At 39.3% G+C, this 25,616-nt stretch overlaps 1 protein-coding gene across 3 annotated transcripts in view; it reads left to right on the top strand.

Annotated features, from left to right (window-relative positions):
• Window positions 1–25,616, top strand: part of FAM53A (family with sequence similarity 53 member A) — a 71,347-nt gene that overhangs the window by 14,937 nt on the left and 30,794 nt on the right. For all 3 annotated transcript variants that reach the window (XM_065661035.1, XM_065661042.1, XM_065661048.1), the window contains exons 2-4: window positions 5,833–6,079; window positions 12,953–13,007; window positions 16,505–17,307. In XM_065661035.1, the coding sequence (XP_065517107.1) occupies window positions 6,002–6,079; window positions 12,953–13,007; window positions 16,505–17,307 (936 nt within the window). In that variant the 5' untranslated portion in view covers window positions 5,833–6,001. The remainder of the gene's footprint in view (window positions 1–5,832; window positions 6,080–12,952; window positions 13,008–16,504; window positions 17,308–25,616) is intronic.

Here is a 25,616-nt window from a genome sequence, read left to right on the forward strand (position 1 = left end):
GGAGGCAATAACAACATTTAACTGTAATTTTTCAGCCTTATAATGGTGACATATAGTCCTGTGTTGCATGGTTAAGTGAGGCATGTTCTTCAGAAGAGTTTCGAGCTCTTGATATTTCTTGTCCTCCTGGAGCCTGTGGAGTATTTGAAGAAACTTGACTCCAGTGGCTGTCTGTTAATATAAAGGATGCCTTCTGATGTATTGTCCTTTTCTGCAGTTTTGTGCTGGAGCTTGAAGGCTCCAGGCTTGAAGGCCTCATAATATTGAGGCTTCTTTTAATAAAAACTGGCTTATAAAAGCACTGTACGGAGAAGGTGAAGAGATTCTGTAGCTCACGAAGTCTCTCTTTACTCTTTGAAAGAAACTCTGAATTGCAAATGTTGGAACTAACTTTGGCTTCATTTTGAGTTCTAGCATGTGTAGAGAGTGACGTTGAGTTACCTTACTTTGTCACATCTGAACTCTTCAGGGAGAGGAGCTATTATTTAAATAGGATTTGCTAGATGATTGTGAAACAATTTCAACAGAATACAAATGAGGGTTAGAAACTCCTTGTCCCTTTTGGTAAGAAACTGTTGTTCTAATGCACTGGTTTTAAATTTCTTATAGAGAAGCTCAGAAAATAAAGAAGTTAATGGTGCATTAAGAGAAGATCCCTAAAGTATAACGTGCTGGAAACACAACTGTCCTGTTCTTGTACCTATACCCCAAAACATTGATGGATAATTCTCAAGCTGCAGGAAACTTTCTAATTAAATCTCTTATTTTTAAGACTTGATGTGGAATTTTGGAAGGCTGCAGAATAACCACTCTGCAGATTAGTGCTGAAAAGGATAGAGTCCAAATAATTCTCTCTAAATGCCAGCTATCGAAAACCCTTCTGGGCTAAAAGTTATTAATAATAGCCTTATGTTACAAGGAATGCTTAGCCTCCCTGTGAACTTCTTAGCACTGTGGTAAATAATGTGTAGTTCTAGGAGTAGAATGTTCTCTTTCCATTTGGAAACTGGAATTTTGCATTGCAAGAAACTAGATGTTACGTAGCTTTTTTTTTCAGATGGCACAAAGAATTAGTTTAGCAGTTTCTAAAAAAGCTGGTCTTCCAACTTAGTCTTGCTTCAAGCGTAACTAGGACAGGACAGACAATGCTCTGTTAAAACTTGATCAGTTTGGTGGGATGTTTCAATTCTGAAATGCTGCTGAAAGTGTCAGGAGGGGAAAAAAAATCACGTCTTTCATCTAGAGTCTAGTAGCAAAATCATCTACATGGGGAGTTAGTACTGCTGGGGGTATTAGCTGCTTTGGCTTGCTGAAGCGGAGATAATATTTTAAAGGACCTACTTATCCAAGTCGGAATTTTGACTCTAGCTAATCCTTTTCTTCTGCTGGGAGCTGGCTAAGTACATCATTATGGGATTGTTGGTAATAAGGGTTCCATGTTACTCTCTAAGCAAAGACTAGGAAATTATGTGAAAGAACAGATAAGAGGAAACAACCTTCTGTGTTGTCCCTGGGTCATTTTAGTCCCATATGTAGAATAAATGGAATTCTGATAGTTAAGAAACCCTTCCATTTGTGTTGTGGGGAAATAATCTAAAATCCTGTGATCTTGTCTTTATCCAAGATGAAACTTCCAGAGACAGAGGAGAAATTGTTAGCAGTGATTCAAACAAATGTAAATTTTCCCAGTGAGATGAGCTGTTGCTGGAACATTTTGTCCTGCAGCATGCAGAGGAGGAGGAGTGGGTTGGAAATGAGTCTGGCTGCCTTTCTTTCTTAGAGCCAAGAGGAGATTTTTGAATTGGTTTTATGTTCTTCATCAGGACTCTTCAGCTCTTTGAAAGTAGGTTGTCAAATTGGATGAGCCTCTGACATCCTTTAATTGACTGGGAGGTTGGGTAATCCGTATTTTTAGTAGTCTTCCCAAAAAAGACCCCAGTGGCGTCACTGAGAAGATAGAGAATTTGTGACACAAGCACTTCTTTTCTTCTATCTCCACCCTTAAATTTGGCACAGATTTTACAAGTCATTACTACTTGTGGCTTAACTTCTAAAAAAGTGAAACCTCTCTTTAATAGAACTGTAGAGATAGAATAATAGATCTTTGCTTTTCCCAGGCTTCAGGATGTGTCATAGAACAGAACTTTAAATCAAGGATAATGGTGATCCTGATTCCATCACAGCTCATTCTCCAGCTGTGAGGAATGTTAGTTTTGGCTTGGGTTTGGAGTTTGACTTTTTTTATAGTCCATTTATTTTGTTCCTTTTCATTAGTCTACCTTTGAGCAATAAAATAGCTTCTCTTCCTCTCACCTCTACAACCCCCAGCTTAAGGAGATCCTAGTAAGATTAAGTCTCTCCCAGGACATAGACTGACTAACATCTTTTGTTAGGTGTGTTTCTCTTGGATGGCTCAGCTTTCTCACTCGTCTCACTAATCAGGCTCTGTAAAGGATGGTGTGCTAAGAGAAAGATGGCCATAATCTTGTAAGACTTCATCCAACTTGGAGCTCCAAGGGCTGTTATTATTACCTTAAGGCTTTGGAGTATCTTGGTGTTTGAACTTGCATGCCTTGCTTTGCTGCTACCTGTAGAGACTTGGTGACAGCAGAGGTGTACGTCTTCGGGGTATACTTACAGGTTGTGTAGAAGGCAGGGCATGTACTTGCAGTGGTAGGCAGAACTTGATTGTGCTAAGATCTGTGCTGTGAGGCAGCTGAAGAAATGCAGATTCAGTGGAATCCATGTTGCTGTAACAAGGATGGTCAAAATGGTTTCTGTTACTGAAAACCTAATTTGTTTGAAGTGCTGAGCAGTTTCAGAGGGATTCAGCCTGTTAAGCATAAAGGGCATGATAAGGAGAGACTGAGAAAAAGGTGGGTGCCTTTATTCATCTGTGGAAAGAGAGTGTGGTGGAAAAAGTACATAAAATAAGCACCTTACAATCTCAGGGTACATGAAATGTATGCCACAGCAGAGGATATTGAAACATGGAAATCCCCAAAATGTGATAATATCATGAGGAGTTTTCTGTAGTGTAAGGAACCTCCTCCTAAGAGGTAATGAGGGCCAGAAGCTTGTGAGGCTTGCAGATATATATTAAGGAAGCTTTAAAATGACAACAGCGTAGTGAAGCTAGAGTGGCTCTTGGGAATGTCTTGTCTCCTAACAGCATGTGGATAACTGTACTATTCGGCTTGGTTCTGAAAGTGCCATGCCTCTGTGATTTCATTTGCCTCCCCTTTATCCTTTCATGCAACTGAATTATTGGTTCATTAACTAAAGAGTGATGTCCTTCTGTCTGTTCTCTCCTTATTCTAGCTTGTATCATGCTGACTTAAAATTTCAGTTAAGCATTGAAAATAAGAGCTAACCAAAACCTAACTGTATTATAGTTAACTAATTAGAGATCAAACCCTTGCTCCTCCCTTGGTTTTGGTAGCTTTACTGGATTTGCTTTTTTCCATAAGGAGCAAATTCATCCATGGCTCTTCTAAACACAAAAGTAATTAAACACCTGCTGAACTTCTCAGCTGGTTCTTAGTAGTAGCCTCTTAGGTGTGGAAATACTAATCCTTACAATGAATCTGGAAGTCTTTGTGCCTGTTACTAAGCTCTTCAGCTTCACTATGCTTTCAGTTTGCATATGGTCAATCTCTGACACAGCCTTTCTTTTGACTTCTGGATTTCTGAGTCTAGTTTAAATTTCACCAAGTTTCAAACAGGACAAGGGGTAGTGGGTTAAAACTTAAACAGAGGAAGTTTAGATTGGATATAAGGAAGAAGTTCTTTACTGTAAGGGTGGTGAGGCACTGGAATGGGTTGACCAGGGAAGCTGTGAATGCTCCATCCCTGGCAGTGTTCAAGGCCAGGTTGAACAGAGCCTTGGGTGACATGGTTTAGTGTGAGGTGTCCCTGCACATGGCAGGGGGTTGGAACTAAATGATGTTAAGGTCCTTTCCAACCCTAACTGTTCTATGATTCTATGACATTACAACATTTGATTTTGCTAAATGCTGCTCCATTCACACACTTGCCATTAACTTGCATAGTATTTCATGACCCCCACTTTTCTTTGACAGATGCTTACATTGAAAAGGGTATGTGCAGCCAGAGGGGATTGGATTTGAATGCTTTTGATACTTGACTTGATGTAATTTCAGAGCAAGATGTGGTTGATATTTCAAGTTGTTGGGTTCTTTCCTGAAAGACAGGACATGTTCTGTAAAAACAGACCATGCTACCAGGCATCTGGGTAGCATTATTTGTTGTTGAAGAGCACTTATAAGCATCCTATTTAGCACGTAAAAGTAGATATGAGAATGAGGCTGAAAGATGGGCATAGTCTATGGCTGTGGAACAGCTCTCAGTCTAAGGGGGAGGCTTTTATGTATCAGACACCTGTGAAGGTGAAATAGTGCATGGTTAGCACATGAAAATCATATTTGAGGATGTTCTCAAAGGTAACAGGTTTAAAAGATAATGTTACCATTAATACTGTAAATATCTTAGTTTTAAATGGGCTTAACTTGGGTCTTGGACTCATGGCTTTTTTTCTTGCTACTACTGATTATTTAAACAGCTGATAAGTAGCAGTATAGAAGAGATGATATTCCATGGAAATGTTCATTCAGAATTATTATCTGCTATTCTTTATTGTAGATGTTAAAACCTAGCAAACTTCTGGGCCTAGTAGCATCAGTGTTCCATCCCTAAGGCTCATGTTGCTTTGTTTAAATTTGGAAGTACCTGTGTGTGAAGTCATGGGAATAGGAGTTTGCTGAAGGTATTCTGAAGAAATTACAAATAATACTAATGTAGACTTGCTTTTGGAAACTGAAAGTGAATTTGAGAACTCTGTGAGTCTGAAAGGTGCTATGATTGGAGAAGGAAAATGAAGCTGAAGTTCTGTGGTTTTGTTCTGGGGATTCTTGAGAGTTGGACGAATGAGGTGGAGTTGAGGAGAGTACAGAGGTTCACTTGCTGTGGTAAAGAACACTAGCTAATAAAGACTTTTAGAAGACAGTGAGGAATGATATTGCAGCAGTTAAGGGTTACTGGTACTAAGGGAAGAGAAGGGAGGAGAATTTATGTAGAGAATGCTTGGGATAGAAAGAGGCAGCCAGTGAACCCAATGCTCTTGGTTTAGCTGACTGCTCACAGAATAAAGGTATCTAAGCTTTTGTCAGTGATGCTTTTATGTGTATGGTAATCTGTCCTGCTTACAAGTTTAAAATCTTGTGTTTGCTGACAGGTAGCAATTACATAACCTTTAAAAAAGAGAAAACGTGGGGAATATATTGAAAGTAGCTGAGGGTTTGGAAAGTTGATGTAGCATTTGAGCTACCCACTGTTCCAGCCTTCTTTTTAAGAAAGATTTAGTGATGAAATATGGTAGAATGTCTTAAAATAGCATATAGTGTTAAACATACAGAACAGTATGGTAGGTATCTGCATCTTTCACACACTGTTCTCATATAGCTAGCTAAGACTTCAGTAGTAGTTTAAAAGAGGAAAAGTTCAAGTCTTTCCTTCTGCCTCAGATAAAAATCCTAGGTGGAATCTGTTTAATACAGAAAACTGCCAAATAATATCCTGGTCTTTACTATGTATGATTCTCATCTCCCTTCTGAAGTTGTCATCAGTGGAATCTCAGTAGGCATATTCCTTCACGAATAGACATATAATGTGAAATGCCAGGCAGCAGTGTTGGTCAGAGTGCTGTACTTGGATGAATAAATGGTCCAAACATGAGTCCTGTAATTACGACACTAATTATGATGTACATAAGAATTGTTCTGACTTTTTCCTTTTTTTGCTTCAATTTTACAGAAAATCAGACATGATACACTGACAGCATCTGGAAATAAACTTTGGCAATAAAATGGAAGCGTAAATCTCAAGACTGAAAACCAAACCAGAAATGGCTCATGAGTATTGAAAGAAGAGACCGAAAAGCCTCCAACACTTCTGTGAGAGCAGTGGAAAAGGAACAACTACCATGGTAACACTAATAACGGAAAAGCTGCAGAACCAGAGCTTGGATGATCTGACGTGTAAAACGTACAATATTAATCTGGTAAGGATCTACCAAAATAACATGTAATAAATGTGAAATGCAAAGTAGGTTAAAAATAACTCAAAACTACATAACAAATTCAAGAATGTAGATGAGCCAGAATTCAGTTATTTAAGTTAGCACTGATTTGCAAGGTGGATGAGAGTTATAAGGAGCAGGGTGGGGGGAAGTGAAACTTTAGGGTATGGTCCTTCTTGAAATAATGCTGCTTTATTTTAGTGATCTTTTTAACCTTACAACTTCATTTTAAATAGTGAGTGAAAAGCCTGTTTTCTTAATAAAATGATGCTCTAATGACTTGAGAGGTATCAGAACTTCTCAGGATTCCTTTTACCCTAACAGAAACACAAATACTGCTATGTGGTGAAGTTTTCTTCACTTCCTATAGCCTAATGATTGATATCTGGTGACAGTATTTACTTACAAAGATCAGTGGCCACTATATAGGTAACTGTCAGCACTGGGCAGAAGGAGAATAGGTTACTCAGTAAATACAGCTGAATGAAAATTGCGTTGCTAACTACCAGGCTGTTGTTGGTGCTAGTAGATCCTTGCTTTACCAGAGTGTCTGGTGCTCTGGAAAGTTCTGTAATATTTACTGGGTTATTTTCTGCATGTTTAATCTGTGGGTCTATGGTGTGGTTCAAGCTTCCTATTTAGACACAAGGAAGTCTGTTCTCTTCCTGTCTCACTTGTGAAATGGGACATTACCTACTCCAGAGTAATTCATGCAGAATAGTCTTCATTTTGGGTGCCCACCTGAGAACACTAAGATGATATTTTTCATGTGATGCGCCAGCCTTGTTTCACTGGCTTTAGTTGTAATGGCACCTTTCTGTAGGTCAAACTTGCCAATGAAAACCAGCAGAACAGTTTGACTAAATGTTGAGGTATTGTTCAACTTCAGTTATCTTTTCAAATAGTAAATAATGCAAGCACTGAACCTGATGTGTGTTCAATTACTTTAATATTTTTGCCTGGATTATAACTTGTACTTAAGTAGCTGGGCTGCATCCATATTTATTTCACAAGCCCAAACCAGATGAAGCAAATCCTGAATGTTGTGCAAAAGCACCTGCAATTTTCATATGTGAAGTGCCTGACCTTTGGTCCAGTACTTCGTTCAATAGTCTAATGGCAGACATTTATCAAATGGCTTTATTTCTACAACTGTAACAGGTCCATTTAGAATTCTTCTAATAATTTAGTCGATTTTACTGTCTTTACCTTAAATATGTGCTATTCTTGAAAGGCAGGTATGAAAGTACTGATGATGTTAACTCTTAGACATGCTTAATCAGCTTGAATTTATTTTGGCTAGCTTGATGAAGCACTTGAGATACATAGTTTGTAGGAGAATTTCCTGTATTCTTGAACTGGCAAACTCATTGCTTTTAACTAAATTCTGGGCCTAGGTGTGAGCCGGTGATGACTTATAACCAATAGCAGTGCTTCTAACTAATCTTGTAGTGGCATCTTGTAATGCCTATTTTTTGAGGCACTAAAGTTTGCATAGATTTAGAAACTGAGCTGTCGTACCTATAGTTACTGTAGGTTTTGGATCAGAGACTTGCAAGAGCAGTGAATGATGTACTTCTACGCTTTATGGAGTCCATACAGGGTTGTATTAGCATGGTGTAATGTGATGTTGGTTGGTTTTTATTCCTGTCTTTATCTGTACTTACAATAAAGGGTAAAGGAGGAGTGGAAAATGGCAGATAGTCTCATCAGTTGCTTTGCCCTCATCCTTCTCTTGCTCCTCTCCTCCTTCATTAAGTAACTGGTTTTGGAAACACTTTCGTTCTTGAAGAAAATGAGTTCTGAGGCCAGGAAAACGTTCTGCTTGTATACAGTGGCAGCTTGGAAAAGTCTGGAAATCACAAAGGAAGGTGTATAAATAGAGAAACAAGTGTGAATAAAAGTGAGCAACTAGGACTGCGCACTATGAGAAAGGTTTAATGGGAGCAAATGATGGCTTCTTGACTTAAAACATGAACCTAAGATAAAGCACCCTTTTTCCACTAGTAAAAAGGCAATTGCTAAGTTTTAATAAGAGGGAAAAAGAGTGCTAGTGAGTGTCTTGAATCTGCTTTAGCATACTTGGACTTCTTGGCAAGAAGTTCAGGTTAATGCTGTAGTTTCTTCTAATAGCAATTTAGAGCCATTCTGAAATGGTTGTGCCTGCACCTTTCATTACTTGTGCTGGCACAGAGTTCTGTGGGACCATGTGGTTAATTGTATTGTGAGCTGGTCAAGGCTTAAATCTAACCTTTCTTGCTAAGCTTAATGTTAACTCTTATCAGTTTCATGATTCTTTTCATAGGGCATCTGCACAAGTGTTTGTCTTGGCACAAATAGGTAAAATAGCTGGGGAAAAGCTATTCTGTAGTGCAGCTTGTAAATGAGGGTTATAAAAGAAAGAATAGCTCTTTCAAACTATTTACCTTCCAGCTAGCTAAGCTGGGCATAAAGACAGCATATACGGGACATAATACACTTTTTCATTTGTGTAAGCTGTGTGATGACTAAGTACTTTTACCTGCTGCCTGAGTATGTTGTAAAATACTGGGTGTAGCTTTTTACTTGTCTGTTAAATGAATTACACCAGCTTGGAAAATTAGTATGTCATATGGCCATGCACGCTCAGTGATGTCCACTGTTGTGCTGCACCTGCCTTCAGGAAAAATACCTCAAATGATAGTGTTCCCTGCTGTGGAAGCAGGAAGGTTGTCCCAGGTTCTTCACTAAGTGGGCAGAACAGTATCCCTGGTTGGTTGACTCTCCTACTCAATAATGAGAACTTGTGCAAGCATGTTATGGCTTTCATGAATTGATGGCATCATTCAAGGAAATAGTGACCAACTATTTCATTTAATATAGATCTCTTGAGAGCCTTAAGAGTCTTGAGGGCTTTTCTATATGTTCTGACTAAGCCAGTACTTTTTGGCATTCATGTAGAAGTTAGTATTGTTTTCTGACATAACACTGTGTGAGGTGCAGTACTTCAACGTGTGGTATTAAGAAGGAAATGTGAGCATTTCCAGAAAAGTATTTGTGGAAGGAAGAAGCTTTACTATAAATCCTTTCTGTGCATTTGGGCTTTTATTGTTTTTAATTTTCATGAAGCTGACTTGTGTTGAAAGACTTAAAATGGGGCTGACTTCCTTGGATGGAAAGCCACTAGCTGAAAGACTTGAGGGCTGAGTCTGAAATGTGACTTGACTTAATTAGTACTTTATATTCTGAGAAAAGGTCAAATGCTTCTCACTACTTCCTCTCTAGTCATATTTGGAGGCTATTTGTTAGAGAGATGGAAGTCTAGCATGGCCTATTCAAACAATGAAGGTCCCATCTGTGTGGTGGTTAAGTTAGTACTTGGATAATAAACGCTGGCTTTTCTGTGGTTTGGGAAGAATGCAGATAAATTGGAGGAACTCAAAAATACTTGGAAACAGGAGAAAATGCCTTGACATAAAAAAGCTAACTTTAACATTACGAAGATCAAGAAGTCATTCTGAGAATAATGAGCAGGATAGCGCAGGTTGTGGAGCTCTTCATGTAGTATGTTGGAGTGTATGTAAAAGAACAGCCAGATTTATTTTTTACAGCTGCATTTTCAGTAGCAAAGAGCACTTTTAAAATTAGTGATGGAAATTATAATTAATTGTCAGTCTCACTTGTGTGCCTCTTCCATTTACTGGGTTCAAGACTAGGTGTTTTCAACATGAGTATTTTGACTCCAGAACATCTGCTAAGACTCAGTAAACCAATTGAAATTTGCAGTGCTGTCTTAAGTGTCACACCATGCAATTCCTTTCCTTTTGAGAGTAGTCTTTCCAGATGCATAGAAGAGGTTCAGTTCCACTTTCTTGCATGAAGCTAACAATTCAAACCTTAGAAACTTGTTTCATAGGTTTTGTGTCTCTATCTAAAAGTTCTTTTTCCCAGAAAGTTCTCAAGAGGCATCAGATCTTGGTGGGGTTTAACATGAAAAGCAGCAGTTGGAAGATGGATATATGTGACCTCTTGGGTTTCCTCTTAAGGAAGATGACCTTGTTGAATAATTTGGCCTTATTCTGAGGAAGATTTTCCTCACACAGAGGGTAGCAGACTTTCCCTGTCAAGGTTCTTTTAGCAATTGCAGCTTCTCAAGTGTAATCATAAAAGAACTCTTCATTCAGGAAGCTTCAGGTAGATCATAGAACAAAGGGAATGAATGGGGGAGGGTAGAGCATGGCCAACCCAGGAGAGCTGATAAACTGGTTCAGTGCTCTGTTTCATCAATATCTAGTGGGACTTCTGCTATGTGCTGTATAGATAAAAACGATCCTCCCTCCTATAAACAATTTACAGCCTTATAGTCTACTCAAATTTGCACTTCCAGACATCATTAAAATATACTAGCGGATAGTGCTTCCAAGTATCTTTAGTGTCAGTTATATAACCTGGCTTTCTAGATCATAAACGAGTTTCTTGTTTCCTTCATCACCCTGAAGTGCCTTGAGCACTTAAGTGCAGCTTAATGTCCCTTTCCTGCATACGATGTCACATGTGACATTTAGTGAAGGTTTTTGGTCTGAATCTCCAGAGAATTAGCACCTCTTGTAACTTAAGGTTTTGTATTAATGATCACTGAAGAGAACAAGTTGTAGTTGTAATATGTCTGCCTTATCATAGAACCGGGTTCTGACTTCACTAGGAGCTGGCCAGAAATAGCTCAGAGGATGGGGTTGTTGTCTGGGTTTGAGAACATTGCGGTTCTCGGTAGTGCAGATAGTCTGTGTATGTGATCCTACTTTTTCCATGCCCTCCTAGAAAAAGTCTATTAGTGCTTTGCAGCTGTGGGACACAATAGTTTAGTCTCTATTTGATGGACAGGGCTTTTTAAGGTGGTTAAAGTGCAGGTAATCAAATAACTTGGGCATTCATGAAGAGAGCCTTGTTAAAGATGGATTTGGCTAAAAACTACTTGTGAAAACTAAATATTGATCTAACTGCCATGTGATATTGTCCTTGAGGCGTTCTGTTCCTTCTAAGCGTTGAACACCTTAGCCTGGGTGAATGGTCTTTTAGACATCCTTTATTATGTTATGGTTAAGTCATTCTTATTGCCATTTTCCACGTAGGTCAAAATACATTAGCTAATACATTTTGACACAATTCTGTTACAAAAATATGTTTTCCTTAGCTGCTATCTGATAGTTGGAATAGGTTGGTATCACCTTTCATTTGGGGAAAAAAATGGAGAGAGAGGAATTTGCTGAAAAACCTTAAGTCTCCAATTTGTTTGCTTCCCCTTTGGGGACAGCTGAAATGTAAATATCACTGTTATCTTAATGTGCTCTTGTGTTCTATATGGTGCTTTATTAGTTGTTTAGAGTAAACAATTGATATTGGCTTCTTAAATGTGTGTATACATATAAGTGGCAACTGCAGTCATGAAAAGCAAGCTAGTAAAAGTGACTACTGCTCCTGCTGTCAAGTCGCAGACTTCAGATGGTTTGATTTGGGCTAATTGGTTCTCAAATTTGCAGTTAAACTTGAGGCTCTGCTCTTTAAAGTAGCCTTCTTTAAAAGTAAGTTAAGAATGCATCTACAGATGCAAACATAGAGTAAAAATCAAATGGCTTGTCTCATGCAGATATCACTAAAAATAAGATTAAATATCTGATTCTTATCTTTTCATCTGTTCCATTATTTCCTGCCTCTAAAACAATAATGCCAAGAGAATATTACCATAGCTTAGTGTTTGTCTTGTGTGTGGGGCTCAAGGATATAAAGTTGTCACTAGCACTCCATGTGCTGCTGCACAGCAAGAAAGAAAAGCTTTGTAGCCCAAGGATGTTTGTTTTAAAATTGACTTTGTATCTGGAAAGGAAGTGTATGTACAATGCTATCTTCTTTAGCTATACACAAAAAACAATGCCCACATAAAATGTGGTGTTCTCTTAAAGCAGTCTTCATCCTGAGGTGGTGATGGGGAAATAAATAATGATCCTTGGACTCTGATGGAGCCTTGAGCTTATTTATAACTCCTTTATAAGAGGCTGGATAGCAAGCTCTATTCACTGAGATCTAGATGGTTAAAGAATGCCTTTGTAGTAATATTTTCTAGGCAAAATTAGTTAAGAAAATGGAAAGCCTTTATACAAATTTGTCCTACTGTGCAGATGCTCCTGATGAGGCTTCCTCATAAATTCTGAAGCCTTTTACGCACAAACCTGGTTTTAAGCATGGCTTTATATTGTTTCTGAGTAGTGAGCTATTGCCAGTAAACCATGATTTCAAAGACTGTCAGTCTGCAAAAGACAGTTTTTGGATAGTAAATACTTTTGTACTCTTAAAAAATAAGCAGACATTTTGCTACATAGGTTTTAAGGAAACATAAAATACTAGTAAAGCCTGATTGAGATAATGTTCATGATGGTGACCTTAAAGAGCTTGTATATTGAATTTAGGTAAAGCTATTCCTGTCTTGTAGTTGAAGATTAAGTGTTTTGCTTTTTAGCCTTAAGATTGAAAATGGAAACCCAATTGTTAGACTGTAATTCCCTCTCCACTGAAATGAGAATTGGATCAAAGCTTTTTCATTAAGAATGAATTATTGCTCTTAATTCTGCAGTTTATTCACGTGGGCCAATGTTGCAATTCCTGAAGCAGTTCGATATATCACAATAGATCAGAAAACATTACAACTATCTAGCTGCCAGAGGTTTTATTTATAACGATCAGCTGTTGAGGAATTTCTTCAAGATACCCAGTTCTTTTTAAAGACGTTGTTAAATGCACATACAGGGGAACTGAAAACTGCATGCAGTATCCTATGCTGACTGCTTCACACAGTTAAAACCTTTTTCTTCTGATTGATTTCAGTACTCATCTGAGAAGCTGAACAAAAGTGGCAGCTTGTTCCCTTTCGAAATCAATGGTAAGTTCTTCAGAAACCTTAGCTGTGTTTTACTGAGGTAATTGGTATAGCAAGCAGCCTTTCTTTTGTAAATAAGATGAGGGGGATGGAGCAGGCTGTTGTAGAGCCTGCTGGTTTAAGCTGGTCTTGGAACAATACTGGGAATAGCTGGTTGTTAGTTTTGTACTTGTGATCTGCTTTGCATAGTAAAAGCCCTTGTAACACGTTTTTTGGTTCAATATCTGCTATGCTGTATAGAAGCACAACAGTGTTGTTTTTCATGCTAAACTTCCCTTCAGGTTCCTCAACTAGTAGAAATCTTTATATACCTTCTTGCCACATAGAATATACAGCATGATGTGAACCGTAAATTGAAGTCTGGTGCCTTCATACAAGTGTTACCTGCATTTCCTACTTTGGTCCTATTAGAGTAAGAGGAAGTTGTATCTAGGAAAAATAAAAATGCTACTTACTGAAATGTAAACTTTATACTGCTATTTTAAGGGATGGACTTGGACTTTTGCATCTTCTGTTGTGTCTTTGAGGATGGAGAGGTTTTATTTGCTCAGTGGAATTCCCTGTAAAATGCACATCTTTGCTTGTGTATGTTTTCAAAGGGAAATGGTAGTTTTATCTTAAATACCATTATCAACAAGGCAGATAATCATGGTGGGAGTCTATAATAGACCACCAAGACAGGGTAAAGAGGAGGTAGACCATAGTCTATAGTCTGTAAGCATCTGAAAGAAGTCTCACAATTGCTAGCCCTTGGTCTTGTGGAAGACTTCAAATCACCAGATGTCTGTTGGAAATACACTACAACAGAGAGGAAGCAGTCTAAGAGGTTCCTGGAGTGTGTGGCAGAGAACTTCCTCACATAGCTGATGAGTGAGCTAAGTAGGGAAGGTGCCCACTGGAGCTGTCCTTTGTGAACTAAAGGACTTGGGGGTGATGTTGGTGGTTGGAGGCTGTCTTGGTCATAGTGATCTTGAAATCACAGCAAGGAGAGTGGGGTCAGCAAAACTGCTGCTTTGGACTTCCAGGGGGCACTTAGGCCTGTTTAGGAGCCTGGTTGACAAGAGTCCCTTGAGAGGCAATCCTGAAGGGCAGAGGAGTCCAGAAAGGCTGGAGATACCCTTCAAGAAGGAAACCTTAAAGGTGTAGGATCAGTTCTTCCCCAGGCACTGAAGGATGAGCCAGTGGGAAAGATGACTGGCCTGGCTGAACAGAGAGATTTGCCTGGAATTTAGGTAATAGAGGAGAATTAATGACCTTTGGAAGAGGAGACTGGCAGCTCAGGAAGGGACTGCAAGGATGTCGTGATGTTATGCAGGGAGAAAATTAGAAGGGCTGAAGCACAGCTATCACTTAATCTGGTGACTGCCATAAAAGACAGTTAAAAATGTTTCTATAAATACATTAGCAGCAGAAGGAAGGCTAAGGAGAATCTGTCCTTTATTGGACACAGGAGGAGTCATAGTGACAAAGGCTGAGGTACTTAATGCCACCTTTCCTCAGTCTTTAATAGTAAGACCAGTTTTCCTCTGGGTACCCAGGCCTTGCACTGAAAGATGAGGACAGGAAGCAGAATAAAGCCCCCATAATCCAAGGGGAAATAGTCAGTGACCTGCTATACCATGTAAACATACCCAAATCTATGGATGTGGGTGGGATCCACCCGAGGGTACTGAGGGAAGTGGCTGAAGGGCTCACCAGGCTGCTTTCAGTTTTTTATCAGCAGTCTGGCTAACCAGGATGGTCCCAGTTGAATGGAAGTTAGCAAATGTGGTGGAGACACCATCCCTGGGGGTATTTAGAAGATATGTAGATGTGGCAGTTGAAGGATATGGTTTTGTGGTGGGCATGGCAGTGTTAGGTTGGAATTTGTGTTCTTAGAATCATTGAGGTTGGAAAAGACCTTTATGATTCTACCGTGTGAAGAATTAAAACACATGTGCAACTTGTGACTTTATTTCACAGTATTCTTTAAACCCACTTCCCAATCTGGGAGAAAGCTTCCTAAGGCTTTTTTAAAATGAGGGCAGTCCAAGCTAGTGAATTGTCCTACAGTACATGCAAGGAGTTTCAAGCATTATCTGGATCCCATTGTGTTGGCTATTTTACTTGCATTGAATTATGGATGGTCCCTGCCTTGAAGAGCTTACATGCTTAAGGCAAAGCACAGTATGTGGTTGTACCCATCTGAAAGAATGGAGGAGGAAGGACAGAGGAATTCTAATAAAACATGTTGTTTGAATAGGCCAGCTGTCTGCACAGTTAAATGATTTTGAGACAATAGGCTGTTCTTTAAATAAGATTGAAATAAACAGGATAATCCATGACATACTTTGGGCATGGAATATGTACAGCTATTTGCATTCACAGTTTTTTGAAGCTACTCAGCAAATCTTTTATCTGATGATTACTCTAAAACTTAGACAACTGTAAGAATATACCGGTATTTAAAGTTATATCTAGGCTCTTAAAGTAGGCATTGGGGAAAAAATCTGGTATTTTAAATACTCTTTCTTTAAAGCTGGGATAAGTGAAACTTACTTGGCTAATTGGTTTAAATTAGCAAATTTTCTAACCAAGCATGAAGTGCTGTTAACTGGCCAACAGTTTTCAATTTGCAAATCCAAAGTCTGCTGTAGTTCTTCTTACACTTCATTGTATAATGTGGAGGAACAGCTGTAAAATGTGCAGAATGTTCTCAAAGAAATGCTTTACAAAAGAGTGAGAGGCTTCGCTGGCAGACCGCTTTTAACCCAGCGTTGCCACTTCAGATGAGAAGTTGTGCGCTGTGGGTTATGCCGGTATTCACAGTGAAACTTGCAGGAGGTTCTTAAGGGATACTTGCTTTATTTTATGCATTGAATTAAGATTTTTTTATCCCCTACACTTTGAGCAAGAAAAGGAAAGGATCTGCAGTCTGCTTTTAACTTTGTACTGTTTCTAATTTAAAGCTTTTCACACCACAGAATGTGAACGCCCATCTCTTTCAAACTTTTTCTTTATTAAGGTGTTCTTAATAGAAAAGCATAACAGCCAAATGAAGGACAGCAGTCTGAGAGATTATCCTGTTCTTATTAAAAGAATAGAAATTCCCTGGTGGATTCTTGCATTACTTGTTAATCCATTTTGGTCGGACCATAGGTTGTTCACTGCTACAGGTTTTAATTGTTCTGTGTGCTGTGTACTAGGGAGCAGGTAAGGAAGCCGTCCTTGTTCCTAACTAAAGAAACACACTGCTGTAATCTTTCATTGTACAGGAAGAAGCATTAACAAGGTACATACGTACTGCAGTCCTGGATTGGCTTCTGAAATACCTTGGTCTTCATGGTTTTTCAATATTCTACGGTTTTTAAAATGAATATGTAACTGTAGCGTGGTTAAGAGCTAGATATTCATGGCTCATCCTTCTAAGCTTGAATTTTATTCATGGTTTTGTATTAAGCTAGGTTGAAAACAAAGTCTTTTTTTCTTTTGCATCTTTCACTTGTATCTTTTCTTTTCAGAAGAGAGTCCTTGGAAAGCTTTAAATGGCGGTTACCCAATCCAGACTGACACAACAAGGAATTCAGCTTACCCTTTCCCAGTGTGCCCATTCAGCACCAGCACTGCCAGTAATGGTAGTCTGCAGTGGCAGCAGGAATCTTCCAGTACATCTATGGTGTCCGGATGGATAAGTGAATTAAACCTTAATGAAAACTCGGGTCAACCCTTGGCACCGCCAACAAAACGCCATTGCAGGTCCCTGTCTGAGCCAGATGAGCTGGCTCGCTGTCGGTCCCCGTGGAAGCCTGGCAATTCAAAAGTTTGGACTCCTGTGTCAAAGAGACGGTGTAATAGTGGCGGTAGCGCTACCTTGCAACGCTGCAACAGTCATGGAAGTGCAACCTTACAGAGAAGCACAAGTATCAGTCTGCCACAAAACATACTGTCACTCAATAACGTCTTCACTATCACCAGCTTCAACACATCACCAGTACCCAGACCTTCCTCTGCCAGCAGCGGGTTTGTGGACAGTAGCGAGGGCAGCACAAGCTCGAGTACCCGCTGGAATTCTGGAGGCCCTTGTGACTTTAACCCAAGGCGCCGCCTCTCGCTATCCCAGGAGCACATCACCGAGACAGGAAATCTCTTGCCTTCAGCCAACAGCACTCCCACCTCCACACCCGAGCTCAGCCGGCGTCAGGGCTTGTTGAGATGCCGCTCTCAGCCTTGTGTTCTGAATGAAAAGAAGAGCAGGCTAAAGCGCAGACGGGAGGAGGATGTACGATGGAACAGGCCATCGTTAGACTTTTTTAAAATGACACGGGTGAGATTTTACTTTCCTCAGTGTGTGAAGGGAAACTCTTGCAGAAAGGCTGTTCTAGATAAGCTGAACTAGTTTGTAGTTTACAGACTTGCTTATGTTCTTCTACTGACATGGTCACCTTCAGCAGGCTCCTTATACTTGCCAGTGCTATATATCCTATAGCTACTTGCTTTTTGTTCCCAAAACCCAGTTTTTAAAGTCCAATCTGCTTGATATAGGGTACAAAGATCTATGAAAAAGTGCTTGAAGCAGAGTCCAAAGGAAAAGGGCTTGACTGCTCCATGGTTTCCTTTCATTTTGAAAGGGGAGTTGGACAGGCTAGCAAAAAATTATACCACTCTGTTCCCAGGGAACAGTGCGCAATGATTTCTAAATCATCTTGGTGTAAATCTGTTTGGTTAATCCTCCCATTGCAGTTTGAGTAGTTCCATAAAGTTAAATAAGAGCAAACAAGTCCCCATATGAATGAATGAACTGAAGAAAATGTTAACAAGCAGCCAGAAGTTAAAGTAGTGCTGCAATACAGCAGCTGCAGATGCTCTGGCTCAGTGGAGAGGTGTTCTACTCAAATTATTCAGAATTCTTTCCTCATGTAAGAGTGAAAGTGTTGATATAAAAAAACTAGTAAACTTCATTTCAAGTCTATGCTTTGCATGTAATACAAATGTATGTGCACAGCTCGCTTTTCAAAGCTTCTGTGTCCACAAAGTCAACTGCTACAGTTTAAAATGGAAGATGCTAAATTAGTTTCTGTAGTTGTGAAATTGAGTCTTCATGGTCAGAGAATACATTATGCTTGTGAGAATATAACCCTACTGCCTTCAGTAGGCAGCAGACTCGGGAGGTTTGTGTGAGTAGATTGGTTAAGAACAGTGAGGAAGAGGCAGAAATAGCGATGAAAGCACGAAGAAGGGAAATAGTTTTGCACAAGTGTTCCTCCTTTAATGCACTGTGCAAAAGAAGAGCTGAGTAGAATGAGATGCTGGCTAAAATGTCCAGTCTGCAGTACCTTGGTAATAGTAGGCTTAACATAGAACTGGGTGGGGGGGGAATACTAGTAAAATACTGGAACTGAGCTGTCCATTGTGGGATATTCACAGGGTTAACTGATTTATGTTCGCTTTGCTAAGCTAAAAGTCTGTATGACTTTTTTCTTACACCTTTATGAGACAACTTACTGCCTAAGGGATGTTCTTCATTAAAAATAGGGCTTTTTTGATGAAGCTGTGGGGTAGGTCACTGGTTGGCAAGCTATACAGAATGATCTGTTTGCTTATTGACAAACTTGGTAACCCAAGCTTGCTACTCTAGGCAGGACTAGGCAGCGTTCTGAGTTCTGGTTAAGATGCAAGTTTACTTGTTAGCCAGTCGGATTTTACCTGTTACTGTGTTAATCACTGCAGAGATTAGTTTGCTAATCTACTCCAGAAATAGTAGCGGATTTGCCTTTCAGCTGCTCGTGTGGTCTAATTCAGGTTTCTTTATTTAAAACCTGCTCCTTTTTTTGGCTGTAGTTGCTTACACTCTTCAAGCTCTAGAAGTGAGATGCGGTATTTAACTGGCAGAGTAGTTTCAGTTGCTCAGATACATGGATTACTTAGATAGCATAACAGTGTATATGGAGAAAACCTGATATAGCCTATGTGTATAGAAGGTTTTTTGTCTACTTAGACTTGCTGCTTCACAGACTAATATTCAGCCTGTCTCAATCACTTTTTCCTGTAAGATCTATTTTGAAATCATGTTTTTACGATAAGCTGAGTAGTTTACGCAACAAAATTCACTCTGCAGTGTCAAGGCATGATGGTTTTTTTTTCTAGCTGTTTCAGGGGAATCTTCTTTCAGAGATGCTACTGAGTATTTAGTCAAAGGCACAAAATATTGTTTGGAAATAGATGAGTTTCCAAACATGCTAAACTTTAGTGAAAACATCTGTTTAAAACTTAGGTTAGTGCTGAAAACATTTGAAGTAAAAACTGAATGAAATTTTCAAGAAATACTGGGGTTTCTTTAGAATGACAGCTTGCTTACCCCTTCTGTTGTTAAAACTCTTCTATTGCTTCATAGCCTACCTTTTCCCCATGTCCCAAATCCTGGCAGATGTATATGCTTTGAAACTTATATTGTGGTCTTAAACATTTCTCTCTAAATTGAAACAAAATTACTGCTGTGTGAAATATTCTAAGTTAATACTACAGAAGACTTGTTTTGAAGTGTTATACAAGGAGATGTGCATGTGTCCTATATCTGCATATAGCTCAGTGAAGATCAGGACTATGCTAAGGGGGGAGATTCAGTAAGACCTCTTTTTATGTACCTTGATGGCCCCTATTGCTTCCAAAAATACTTTTTCTGTGATTTCAGATTCACTTCTAAGTCAGTTTATGAAAGACCTGTGTTGAAAACAAATGCTTCTGAGGATTTTTTGTTGTTGTTCTGAGCTTTACTCCAAATATTTTGAAATCCTCAAATCTTCCTGAAGAGCTAAACTTACCAAATAGTTACTCAAAACCAGGTCAGTAATTAGACGCTTGTGGAGAACTTAAGTCATAGTTGACCTGTGTTAGGTTAGATCTGAAGTTGGTGGGAAGGGAGAATTCTTACTTTTATATTGTGATGGTATTATGGGAGCTATGACTATGTGAAGAGGGGAGGTTTGGATCTGCAGCCACATCTGCCAACACTCTAGAGTCATGAAAGGTTGGCAGTGAAACACCTGCAAGAGTTGCTCAGAGTTATTCAGCTAGGAATTCTCTCAAATCACTGTTGATTAGAAGTTCCCATTGTCATTGCTTTTTACTCTTAAGTTCATAATTGAGTATATTCAGGTTACTAATCTGTCCTTAATTTCTCTTCTTGTTCATGGCTTGCTCCTTCTTCTGCTGCCTCTTTAATATTCTAACTTGTGCCTTTACTTAAGAGAAGGAAAGAAATTGGGCAGCTCTTAATACCGTGAACTGTTTCTTTCTATATACTTTGATTTTATGTTCTTTCGCCACAGACCTTCATGCTTTACTTCACTGTACTCCCCCTCTGTTTTAGATTTTATGTGCTCTTGGAAAAGAATATGCCATAGTTTCAATTCTCATGGAAAACACTACATTAATATTCAGTAAAATGAGTAATTCACATACATAGAAATGATCAGGCAGATTGCTGTACACCACTTTAGCTCTTGCATAGTGCTAAATTCTGGAAGGATCTTTTTCTGGACTTGAAGCTGAAAATACAAACTGTGAAACTTCAGACCTTCTAGAACATGAAGACAGCTGTAAAAACAAGTGGAAAAGACAGTAGGAAAAGATAACAAAAAAAAAGATAGCTGTTTTTAGCCCCAAAGGACTCAAAATTACTTTCTCTGTTCAATTATATATGCAAGAATAGCTGTAGGAGTTTCAGAATGCAGTATTTATGCCTACTTAGTATTTGTTCTCAATTGCCCAAGTAAGAAGCTGGCTCCAGTGAGGAGTGTTGGTGTTCCTTCACTGCAGCCTCTGATCATCCTGGTATTTCAAGATAACTGTGCATGGCCAAGAGCCTCTTTGGACTTGTGCACTTTGCAGATAATAAACTCTATCACAGGGGCTGCCGGGGAATAACGTAGCATTTAAACTGGTAATTGCAGTACATGGATAGAAATGTTTCCTTACTGAAGAGGAAACTGCTGAGCTTTTTCAGATGTTTTGCTTCATGAATCATGTTAGTTTATCCTGAGGTGAGACAAGAACAGCCAAGAGGTTGCACATGTTTTTCAGTGTGTAAGCAAGTTTTATTGTGACAATGAGATTTAATTGTGTTTCAGATTAAATGACACACTGTAGTCTTTCTGGTGTTTAATATTCTTGTGTTACTCTTCTCCCTGTGCTTAAACAAACCCACTCTGCTGAACTTCAGTGTGTTCCCAAAGTGGTCTTTGGTCTGTTTAAATAGCTAATACTAAAAGAAAGCTGGCTTTATCCAAGTAAGGAGTAGCTTCAGTTATCCAGTGCTATGACATCTCATGCATTAGACTAGGTAAGGTAACACAACAAAGAGTTTTAAGGGTCTGTAAACAGCAAAGGAACTCGGGGACTGAAGCTGTGATTTCCTACCATAGGGTGCTTCTGTCTTCTTAGAGATGCTGTAAAGTCATCTGGGTTTTGTACTGGAGGTTTTTCTTGGTGACTGAGGGGCATCCTAAGTGTCACACCATGTCAGGCCAAGCTCTGTGTAGCCTGGCACCTTGCCTGAGAGAGCAGCTGCTTTGAGGTGCAGGAACAATGAATGTGCAATGGGATACTTCCTCCAGCATGATGGCTTGGCTTCTGCCAGTGTGATCCTGGGGGCTTCAGAGTGTGCATCAGTAGCTCAAACTCCTGACAACTACTGATAGATCTCTTTTCTGGGGTTTTTTAAACCCTTCATCTTGGGCATTTACAGTATTCCATGAGAGTTTAATAATTGTAAACTGTTAATTGTCATCTTCAGACATTCATCTCCTGAGTAGTTAACTTCTTTTCTTTCTTGGAGTTTAAGGTCTTGAATCAGCAAAACACTAACATTGATCATTCAAGTAAATTGAGCTTAAACTATCTTAAATTATTTATTGATTTTTATATTTTGGGTCACAGTGATGTGCTGGCTTTGTGGATCTATATAGCAAGGAGGGCTTTTCACAGAAGATAGCAACTGAGTTGTATTGCCAGCTCTGGCCCAGCCAGCAAGACTAGTGTCACTGAAGTATGAGGATGAGCAGAGGCACAAGTTGATAGTTACTTCTGCTGCAGTTTAAAAATGTACGCAAAGTATGGATGAATGGTGGAGGTGGATATACTTCCCTGAAGGGTGTGATGAGGAGGCAGTATTTTATGAAGGGCAGAACACATCAGAGTGCTGTGACAGAACTTGGATCAGATGATTGCTACTGTTCTGCAGAGACTTTGTTAGTAACTCCTGGTCTGTCTTGGGGAATCTTAGCATCTGCTTACTTCAATTTTACTTTTGTAGGCCATTTGGAAGAAGCCAAGGTGAATAGATATAAGGACGAGATATGGTACTGATTTATTTAAGTATCTAAATAATAAGCCAGGGTAACAACTTGTGGTTGCTGTATGAACTATTAGGCCTACATTTTGGTTTATTGCTCTTTGAGGTCATTGAAATGGTCAGTATTCAGCCAGGTGGATGCATTAGCCATACTGTGGCCTCACTAAGCTTAAGCAAAATAAGCTCTAAAGCATTCTCCTTGATCCTTTGAATTCTTGTATAGAAAATTCCAGGGATGCCCTGTTAAGCATAGTTAAAGATGCATTCACTTGATTATGCTACAATGAAGTGGAGTAATGTTCCCAAGCTGTACAAGCAGTGTCACTGCTCTAAGTAAAAATCAAGTATAGGCATAGAAAAGATGCTATCATACATGAGTAGTGTCGTGAAGTAGCTGCTCACTTGGTGTTAGGCTTTCTCCCAGGCTGCTGCTTTAGCATGTGTAAGAAGTGATATTGAGAGTCATTCAGAATGCTAGCAGAGTAGCCCGAATTGGCTGAAGTAGGTTAAGTACTGGCTCATGAAGTTAATTTAGATTGTGTTCTCTAAATAGTAAGCATGTTGCTTTAAATGGTTTTGAGATGCTTATGTGAAGCTTGTCTCTTAAAGCCCCCTGGCAAAATGGGATCAAACAGGTATTTGGGGTAGATGTGTTTTCTGCTTGTGGATACACTGAAGTCAGCAAAAGCTGTCCTCTACCTGGCACACTACACTTGTGTAGTGCGGCTGCGGGAAGATACTTAATACAATTGCACACATTAAACATCAGGGCTCTTGCAGGAGTGTAAGAAGATGTTCTACAGCATCTCTGGGTCAGAATATAGGTCTGATTTTTTTCCTTCTACCTGTGGATGACACTTCGCAGTTCAGTGATGCATTCATGTGTGGTGTTGCTTCTCAGATAAAATAGACAGTAGATGCCCTTGCACTGTGTGAGGGTATCTTCTGCCTCAGGGTGCCTTTGGCTTCTGGAATACAGTTTGCAGATGAGCTATATGTAGTGAGGAACTGGACTGGGTTTGATTTGGATCATTAAAATTGTAGCAATTATAAATATGCAACACCAGTCAATCTACTAGTAGTTTACATTTGTGTAAGATTAAGAACCAAAAAGAACAGCTATGAATGAAGCAGCTGAGCAAGGGAAAGAATTTTGGTTCTTGTTTGAAAAGTTAATACCTATTCCTTTGGGAACTTTTAACTTCACATTTGAAAAGTAGAGTTAATCCTGGCTTACCTTTGCTTTGAAACACAGTTCTGAGGCCTTTTTATTTTCTTTTTCTTTTTTATTTCCCATGGTAGTAATTTCTGTAAGTGATCATAAACCAAAAAAGCAAAAGATAACATGAGATGTATTTCACATATTTCACAAAGGCATGAAGTAATTCAAGCACAATGGTCAATGGCCTTGTTCAGAGGAAGGGAGCTGGATATCAAAATTGCTCAGTTGAGTAAATCAGTGGTTTAAATCTACTTTGTGTAATTCAAGGCATAAACTTAATTTATAGCTGAAAAGAAGTAGTCAGCAGTGGACCTCAGGGAAAATGTCTTTACTGCTCACCTGTGTAATGTACCCCTGCATGCAAGAGGCCAAAGACTTTGGTATTTCCGAAGTGTAAGTGCCTCTTTCTTTCAGGGCAGCCTTATGACTTGGAGAATAAGTGTCTGAAGGTAAAGTGAATGTAGCAGAATGCTTTTCTAAGGTTTTCTTGTAAGTTTCAGTGCAGTGAAAATAAACTACTGCTATGCCCACAGGATTTCGAATAGTGAAATGCAAGTCAGCTTCAGTCTGCTAGGGGTTGGTCAAGCCATTGTATTTATACATTGCAAGTTCGTTTTAGGAGCTAGAGAACTGCTAAGATTGAGAGAAATTCCTCTTTGGAGAGGAACAGGTATGTGTGAAGTTCACAGAATACCAGTTGGAAGGGACCTCAAGGATTATCTGGTCCAGCCTTTCTTGGCAAAGCGTGACCTAGACTAGATGTCACAGCACCCTGTTCAGCTGAATCTTAAATGTCCAGTTCTGGGGAATCCAGCACTTCCCCGGGGAGATTATTCAAACTGTTGAATGTGCTCATTATGAAAAATTCTCTTGTGTGCAGTTGGAATATCCCCAGGAGTAGCTTGTACCCATCACCCATCATCTTTTCCCCTCCATCTTCTTTGTTGAAACAGTTTCTTGAGATGCCTACTCTTCTATTTCATTTACACAAAGGAGACACTTCTTGAGCAAACATCAGCAATGGCCAGTGATAGTCCCAGCACTGCTGGTGTTCTTGAACTCTTTGTACTTGTCTCTGTGTAAGATGTCTAGTAGATTTCCAAGTGTTTTGACTTGAATTGTAGGTTAAATTGGCTTTGAAGTTGAGCAGTGTGCGTCTACTCTGTAGTGTGATTAAGCCTCCCATGTACTCAAACTAAATGAAAAATAACATACAGCAGTTTGAGCTGAAGTTTGTATGAGTGACTGTTTACATGTGGCTTACTATCTATAAAAAACGGTTGTGGAAATCATGGGTGAGGAAAGATGTTTTAATTCATCCTGTCTCAATCTCTGTTGATGCATGATTACTTTGCACAGTATATGTTTTTCTAGTATTTGGTCCACTGTAGGCTTTTAAATGCCTTCAGGAATGTGGTTTTCTTAGAGATAAAGACCCTTTTGTGGGAAGCAAAAGCAGTTTTACTTAAGCTGTAAAATTCATTCAGACTCACTGAAGATAGTGGTATGTATTTTTAGATCTCTTTCTTACTGTCATGACCTTATTTTATAGAAATAAAACTTTAAATAAAGCTACTGGTCCTCTGGCTAATGAAGACATATGAGCTCTTAGTCTCTATTTGAAAGCCACTTATGCAGGAGTGGTAGGAGGGATAGCAGATATTAAGCATGGTGTCTAGAGACTAGGAGTCTGTATCCGGTTATTCCTTTCTGTTTTGTGATGTTAGGAATGATTGTGCTTTTGGCCTAGAATACTTCATGAAAGTTACAGGAGATGCACATGAGCAGTAGTTTTTGCTGTAAGAAATAATAATCAAGGACTTATTGCAGAGCTTTCTGAAGACTTGAGTAGGGCCAGCTAAAGTGTTCAGTGGTATCTCCATCTCCTTTTCCAGACAAACACTGGCCTCGAACATCACACACACACACACACACACACACACTGACCCCCCAATAACACAACTTTATTTCATGCTGTTATAAATCAATAGGGAAGAGGTGTCCAGTTCAAGTGGTGTTTTCCTTCTCAAACAAGTGAAATAACTTCACATGGAAAAGTCAA

This window comes from Lathamus discolor, chromosome 1, assembly GCF_037157495.1.
Source record: "Lathamus discolor isolate bLatDis1 chromosome 1, bLatDis1.hap1, whole genome shotgun sequence".
In the NCBI taxonomy this organism is placed as follows: domain Eukaryota; kingdom Metazoa; phylum Chordata; class Aves; order Psittaciformes; family Psittacidae; genus Lathamus; species Lathamus discolor.